Source organism: Cibotium barometz, chromosome 22 (genome assembly GCF_041138505.1).
Source record: "Cibotium barometz isolate CiBa-2024 chromosome 22, ASM4113850v1, whole genome shotgun sequence".
In the NCBI taxonomy this organism is placed as follows: domain Eukaryota; kingdom Viridiplantae; phylum Streptophyta; class Polypodiopsida; order Cyatheales; family Cibotiaceae; genus Cibotium; species Cibotium barometz.
In genome coordinates this window covers 13,795,416-13,803,056 of record NC_141067.1, presented here as the reverse complement: position 1 = coordinate 13,803,056, position 7,641 = coordinate 13,795,416, and the positions used below count along the sequence as shown (strand labels likewise).

Here is a 7,641-nt window from a genome sequence, read left to right as displayed (position 1 = left end):
AAAAGTTCTCATGGTTCAAAAGGTGAAAAAAAATCTTGGTAGTATTGCAAAGGTGAATTATGTTACATACGAAGTTCACTTAAAAGTGCGAAAAATATATAATGTGCATTTAACAAAAAGACTTATTTAATCCACATTTTAGGATATATATCTACAAAAATGTTGATTTTAAAAAATATTGTAAGCCTATAAAGAAAAAATGTCATTTTAAATACATAAAATTCAAGGATAAGAGATTTTCATAATACCTTTGAAATGTATGTAAGATATAGGTTTTCTCTAGGGTGAGGATAGGTTGATGGCGTTGGTAGACGTGATGTGATAGGCATCTTAGTAATTCAACTTCAATGAAGACCAGAAACAAAATTCTACTTCAATGGATGCTAGAAACAAACTCTGCATTGTGTATTTTTCAAGGGCTAAGATTGAAAATTCAACCTATTATTGTGGAGTTTTCAAGGTCTAAGATTTAAAATTCAACCTATTATTGTGGAGTTTTCAAGGCTATGATTGAAAATTCAGCCTATTGTGTATTTTTAAAAGCTTAGAGTCCAAAAACGGCGTCGGAATTTTTGGCTCCCTTTGAAACGAATGGTGAGACATTGAATTTTTTTGAATTTCGAAAGCGACACGTCGCCAATATTTAATTGTTTTGAATTTCTTTTTTTGAGAATTGTCCTCTTATAAATAAATAGCAGGATGCCTCTTGATGCATCTTAACGCTAAGTCTAGCTGCTTCTTAACGTTTGTATAACGAGGTTAATTTTATGGAAGCCATGACGTGCTCGTATGTCACAGTGGCATCCGCTACTAATGCAGTACTGCTTAATGTTGGGAACGCGCATGGCCGGCCTCGCTTAGCAATTAGCGGCCGGAGCTGCAAGAAAGCTTCGACTGCAATGCCTGGGATAATATCAGGTATTAAGCTTTTGTTTGATTTGAAGCCTCGCTTTGCCGTCGTATTGAATCAATTTCAACTTAGTCTAAGGTTTAATGTCTAATGTTGAATCACGTTTAACTTAGTCTAAGGTTTAATGTCTAATGTTGACTCAATTTCAACTTATTCTAATGTTTGCTCCAATGTGGGCAGCCGCAGCCGCGGCCCGCGATGTGAAGGTGCAGTCACCAAACGCTGTCGCAGAGATCCTCTCAAAGCCAAAGGTAATAAATACATTTTGATTCGCCAACTGCCCGTGCGTCACGCCATTTTTGCACACCTACGCCACGTGGTACACCTCTGACTGTGCACGTGGAACACTGTAGACGTGCCACGTTTCTGACAAGTTGCACAACTACCGCCACAGGTTCTGCACCTGCCGCGTGAGATGGAGCAGTGGATCCAAGCAATCAAGCACCTGTTTCGCACGCTCGAGGCAGCCGAGCACGTGTGCATGAGTGCCTACGACACAGCGTGGGTTGCAAGGGTGCCCGCGATGGATGAGTCTGCGACAGGACCCCAATTCCCGCTCGCGCTCGATTGGATCATGGCAAATCAACATCCCGATGGCTCGTGGGGTTACCCAGATTACTTTCTAGCCTACGACAGGCTCTTGAGCACTCTGGCTTGCGTTATCGCTTTGAAAACGTGGAGCAAAGGTCTCACCAACGTGGAGAGAGGTATATCTCATTAATAGCCTGCACCACTGCACGAGATAGAGACTAGAGAGAGAGAAATGCCTAGATAAACTGATTCTTATTTTTTTTTCCATAAGCGCGGTGAATTGAATTAGAATAGAACATAAATTACATCAGCTGGAGCATGGAGAGCATCCAGGGAGAAACCGTAGTACCAGATGGGTGAATCTATACGACCACGATACAACCAGTAAAGGGGCAGACAAGAGAAAGTGGCCAGGAGCTACGAATACAAGGGGCTTCCACAAACTGATTCTTATTAACGTCAATGAGGGACCCATGGGAGTAAATACCACTAGGCCAAAATGGCTACAAACATAAGGATTCACTGGAGAGAAGAGGATTAAGGGGAGAGAGAGAGAGAGAGACCAACCTTGCATGCAATTCATCCCCTCAATGACCTTCAACAATTTAAAACAAGAAAATGTCGTTGGATTGTGTAACTTCAAGCAATTTTCCCATTGGTCTCCAAATGGGATTATAATATGTTTTTTTTGACATAGGGTTGCAATTTATTCGAAATACCCTACCAAAACTCTACAATGAACCCCCCGAGCACAAGACATCGGGGTTTGAGATAGTTTTCCCCTCCATGCTAGATGATGCTGAGGATCTCAAGCTTGATCTACCATACAATTCAGAACCGGTGAAACACATCCAAGCAGAAAGAGAGAGAAAATTGAAGAGGTAGTAATGTATGATCACTCTTGATGAACATACATATAGCTAATTTTGTGCTTTGTGATGCTCAAAATATTTGTAGAACTTAATCTTACATGTATGTTGTGTGATTTGTGCCAAGCCAAAATATTTGTGTATTTTGTGAAAGCTCAAAATTATATGTAAGCCCTCATCTAAACCATGTTTGTGTAGTTCATGCTAAACCATATTTGTATACCTTCATCTAAACCATATTGTGTCTAATTTATGTTATAGCCAAATGTCTTTGTCCCTTGCTAAATCATCGATGTTGATGTAGATTACCTTTGGATCTCCTATATGGACGACCAAGCACTCTCTTATTCTCACTTGAAGGTCTTTATAGACTAAACTTAGACTGGAAGAAGCTTAAGAAGCTACAAGACAAGAATGGATCCTTTGTAACTTCTCTTGCTTCCACTGCATGTGCACTTATGTGCACCAAGGATCTCAAATGTTTGGAGTACATATCATCCGTACTTGCAAAGTACCAAAATACGGGTAATTTTTTTAAGTTACTCACAAAACCAAAAGTTTTAAAAAAATAGTATAAGAGAAACCATTGGGTTAGCTCCTTCCATTGAGTTTACAATAAATGCAATTTAAAAAGTAGCTAATTTTTAAATTTAAAGACCGTAATTCGAATCATAGAAAGTCAAATAACAATGAATGGATTAATTTTCTAGCCTTATATAATAATTAGTTTTTCCAAACGTGTTTATGGGCAGTACCAACATCTTATCCGATTGATTTATTTGATCGTGTATGGCTTGTGGATCGCATTGAGAGGCTTGGAATAGCAAGATACTTCCAGGAGGAAATAAAAGATGCACTTGATTACATCTACAAGTAAGAAGTTCTAAATGGTGGGATTTTATGAAATTTAGAATCTACCAAATCAAATCATTTAAAAATAACTAACATATAAATTAAGAGAGAAAGGAATACTATGTGTTAGATTTGTTTGATAAATTAGTTTCTCAAAAAAGGAAGGAGGAATACATCAATGTAGGATGTCTAAATGCATGATAACGGTTAGTCTAATATTGGCTTATGTTGGAATGGTTTGATGCTGAACACCCTTGTTTGTCACACATAGGAATTGGACAGAGAGAGGGATTGGTTGGGCAAGCAATTGTAACCTAACAGATTTAGATGATACTAATATGGCATTCCGACTATTAAGACTTCACGGCTATAGCCTCTCTACCGGTATAAATACATATTTTTCCAAATCATCACATATTATCCATTGTATGTGATCCTTAACCCTCCCATTATTTGCTTGCATGCAGATGCATTCCATCACTTCAAATGTCATGATACGTTCTTCACTTTTGAAGGAGAGACAGACACTTCTACCACAGCCACATTTAACCTGTTTAGAGCTTCACAAGTTCGATTCCCCCATGAAAGTATTTTGAAGGAAGCTAACAAGTTTAGTGAAGACTTCCTAAGGGAGCAGACAAATCATAATGTTGTGAGGGATAAATGGGTCATAGCAAAAGACCTCCATGGCGAGGTTAGTCACAATGCCATTAAACTTATATTAAATTCAAAGCTTTAATATCAGTGCAATTCTAAAGAAAATAAGATTGTGACATCATGCAGGTTAAATATGCTCTTACATTCCCCTGGTTTGCAAGCCTCCCACGAATTGAGACTAGACAATATCTTGATCTATATGGAGCTAATGATGTATGGCTCGCCAAAGCCCTCTACACGTAGGTTCTCGTGGTCTCTATACATTTGTCAATCTACACATGCACGCATGCACACACGCACACACACACACATGCACGTGCACATGCACACGCACACGCACACGCACTTATGCATGGGTACACATTCCCCCCATGTGCACAAGTGCACTTGAATGCATGCATGTACATGCATGCATGCACACACCACACACACATGCACAAGCACATGAATGCACACATACATATATATATACACACACATAGACACATGCATACATATATATACATATACATATACACACACATGCATACACATATATGCACACACATACACACATGAATACATACATATACATATACATACACATACACATAGCCATACTAATATAGATATATCCATACTTATGTACACGTATGTACATTTATACATAGATACCATCCTGTTTTTAAAAAATCTTTACTTTTCTAATGCAAATGGATAAAATCTAGGTGGCATTCCACTTTAAAAAATGCTACCTAGGCTCTACCCCTAATCTCTTGGCCTCCACCTATAAAAAACCACCTAGTTTCTACCCATGGCCTCCACCTATAAAAAACCACCTAGCTTCTACCCATGGCCTCCTCTATGTGATAATAACCTTTTTTGATCTTTTATAACCCCTCTTGAATTTACAAATCTACGAGAAGAAAAAAGTATTAGAAAATACACTTTTACATCTCCTCTAACCAGAATAATATATACATGTGTATGTGTGTGTGTGTGTGTGTGTGCGTGTGTGCGCGCGCGCGCAAGAGAGAGAGAGAGAGAGAGAGAGAGAGAGAGAGGTCTATGCATGTATGTATGTATATATGTATATGTTTGTCTACATACAGTGTGTCTCTTTGCACATGTGTGTGTGTGTATCCATGTTTTACACATACACACACATGTATGTATATATATATATACACACACATACAAAGACATATATGTATAAGTATATATATATGTACACATATGTATACAAAGACACATATGTATACAAAGACATATATGTATAGGTATATATATATGTACACATATGTATACACACTTACATATATATACATGTGTGTGTATGTATATATCTATATATATGCATGTATGTATGTGTGTATATATGTGTATGTTTGAATATATGTATGTATATATGTATGTATGTATGTATGTATGTATATATATATATATATAGAGAGAGAGAGAGAGAGAGAGAGAGAGAGAGAGAGAAAGAGAGAGAGAGAGAGATGCAGGCCCACATACATATGTGTGTATTCATGTTTTTTTTCTTTTTAGAGGGGGTTGGGGTTCCTTCCAAGAAAGAGTTTAAAGGGGAAGCTCAAGGAGGAGTCTCGGGGGAGTTGAGCATGGAGGGTAGTTGGATTGGATAAAATTAGGTAGGATTTAATATGCATCCATTGATGGCTAGATAATGGAGGCTGGATTGTAGAGATGGAGGTGGAAGGGTGAATATGTGTAAGGCGCAATAGGCATCCTTTGGTGTTTCATGGGAAACCGCTAAGTGGAATGAAGCGTTTATGCGGCATGAAGTTATGCAACAATTAGTTGTTTTTTTGGAGGCCAATTATGCATATCGTGGTCTTCAATAATATTTCTAAGAGCATGGAGAGCTCATTAAGAAGGCAAGAAAAAATAGCTCACTCACTCATGTAAACACAAGGATAAAGAGAGATAATTTTTTCTTATTTATGAATTATAATAATGTATATTCTATAATCATGTAGGTAAAATATATTTGATGTACCCGTAGATAAATTATAATAATGTAGATGTTATAATCATGTAGGTAAAATTTATTACACTTGATGACTTATTTGATGTATCTTTGGATGACATTGGACACACTGTTTGTAGGCTTCCAAACTCACATAATGAGTTTCTTTTAAACTTGGCACGAGTGGATTACCAACTTTGCCAACATCTACATCAAAATGAGCATAGAGAAATTCTAAGGTGATCTCTTATATTTTATATACATGTGCATTTTCCCTCAACATCACATATGGTTTTCTAGGTGTAACATTGAAATGTTGATGTCTACTTGTAGGTGGAGTGAAGATTTCCACTTTGTTGAACTTGAATTTTTCAAACAAATGGAAACCCAATGCTTTTTCTTAATTTCATCCACTATTTTTGAGCCAAATATGGCCCAATTACGATTGGTTTGGACAAAATGTCATGTCCTTGTTCTCCTTCTACAAGATTTCTTTCACTCCAACACATGCCTTGAAGAGTTACATGACTTCTATCAGGCTTTCACATGGTAAGAACCTTGCTTTAGCGCACAACTTTATATATTAACTAATATATTTCCCTCAAACCTTTATAATTGTTTTCCTTAATGAATTACATGTAGTTGGGAATTGGCCTCCATATCACACCTAAGTCGAGATGGAAAAACCTTGTTTATGGGTTTGTATAATGTTGTTGATACTATTATTACTGAAAGCTCTAAATGCCATGGGTGGAACACAAGATTTTACCTACACCAAGCAGTAAGATTTTATCTTCTCTTTATTTTCTTTATGCTTTCTTGATTTTCTTGGTCTTTTACATGTATTCTCTCATTACTTTTTCTACACAGTAAATGCCTAACTTTTAAAGCTTGTTTTATGTCCCATACATAGTGGGCAAAGTTTATTGGATCATTGTTCAAAGAAGCCAAATGGAGGCGATTTCAGTATAATCCTACTTCAAAAGAATCTATGGATGTGGCATTGGTATCTGTTGGTATTGAGCCCATTGTATTGTGTTCTACCTTTTTCTTAAGTACAAAGATATCAAAAAATGATCTTTTTGATCATGCTTATCATAGAATTTTACAAATGGCAAGCCTAATCGCTCATCTAACAATTGATATCAGAAACTTTGAGGTTAGTAAATGTTTTTTTTATTTGACTTTATGAAAATGTTTAATTCCTCTAACAAATCTCATAACATTTTTTGTGTCTTTACATGTAGGGAGGATCTAGCTATAACCCAACTTCTTCCATCTCTCAATTCATGAAAGATAACACACATTTAACCAACGAGGATGCTATTGCACATTACAAACTTGAAGTTGATGAAGTCATATCAACTTTACTAGAAGAAATACTAAGCACTAAAGTGGAGTCATTAACATATCGCCATCTGTTTTTGAACATAGCAAGAATCCATAAATTTAGATCTCTTGTATCTCATGAAGATATGGTGCACCATTTTAGAAAGATGTTTTGACTTCCCATTGTAACCTGTGATGTTTGTCTACTTCTAAGAGTAATACAATACCATGTCATATTATCATTAAACTTTTTGAATGATAATAATTAACAATTCTAGAGTAAAATGGAGTTAAATAAAAGGTGTGATGAAGTTAGTATTAGGTGACTTACTTTGACTAAAGTATGTTTTTATAAATCTAAAAATAACTATGTTCAACTTGTTTTGATTAATCTAGCAGTTTTTCCTTTATAGGAGGGGTAGAACACTTTAAACTATTCCCTAAAAGAAGATTAATGGTTGGGGTCTTCTAATTGAGTGATATCTTTATAGATATGTATTCTCGGTTTTGTTCCTCATTTATAA

The 7,641-nt window shown here is 36.4% G+C and overlaps 1 protein-coding gene across 1 annotated transcript; it reads left to right on the top strand.

The window, feature by feature from the left end:
* The first annotated feature begins 720 nt into the window (after positions 1-720).
* On the top strand, positions 721-7,343 carry LOC147626313 (ent-kaurene synthase CPS/KS, chloroplastic-like). The gene is made up of 14 exons (XM_086816911.1): positions 721-918; positions 1,091-1,161; positions 1,305-1,617; positions 2,139-2,322; positions 2,615-2,835; positions 3,063-3,183; positions 3,434-3,546; positions 3,630-3,856; positions 3,946-4,058; positions 5,929-6,027; positions 6,122-6,337; positions 6,431-6,569; positions 6,702-6,947; positions 7,036-7,343. Exons 1-14 carry the CDS (start codon positions 768-770, stop codon positions 7,291-7,293), a joined length of 2,472 nt encoding a protein of 823 aa, XP_086673037.1. The 5' UTR covers positions 721-767; the 3' UTR covers positions 7,294-7,343.
* Positions 7,344-7,641: the final 298 nt, after the last annotated feature.

Excerpts from the sequence above, each read along its gene's own strand:
- LOC147626313 (XM_086816911.1), top strand. The coding sequence starts at position 768 with ATGGAAGCCATGACGTGCTCGTATGTCACAGTGGCATCCGCTACTAAT. Across the intron at positions 3,184-3,433 it reads GCACTTGATTACATCTACAA|GAATTGGACAGAGAGAGGGA; the intron begins GTAAGAAGTTCT and ends TGTCACACATAG. Across the intron at positions 3,857-3,945 it reads CAAAAGACCTCCATGGCGAG|GTTAAATATGCTCTTACATT; the intron begins GTTAGTCACAAT and ends GACATCATGCAG.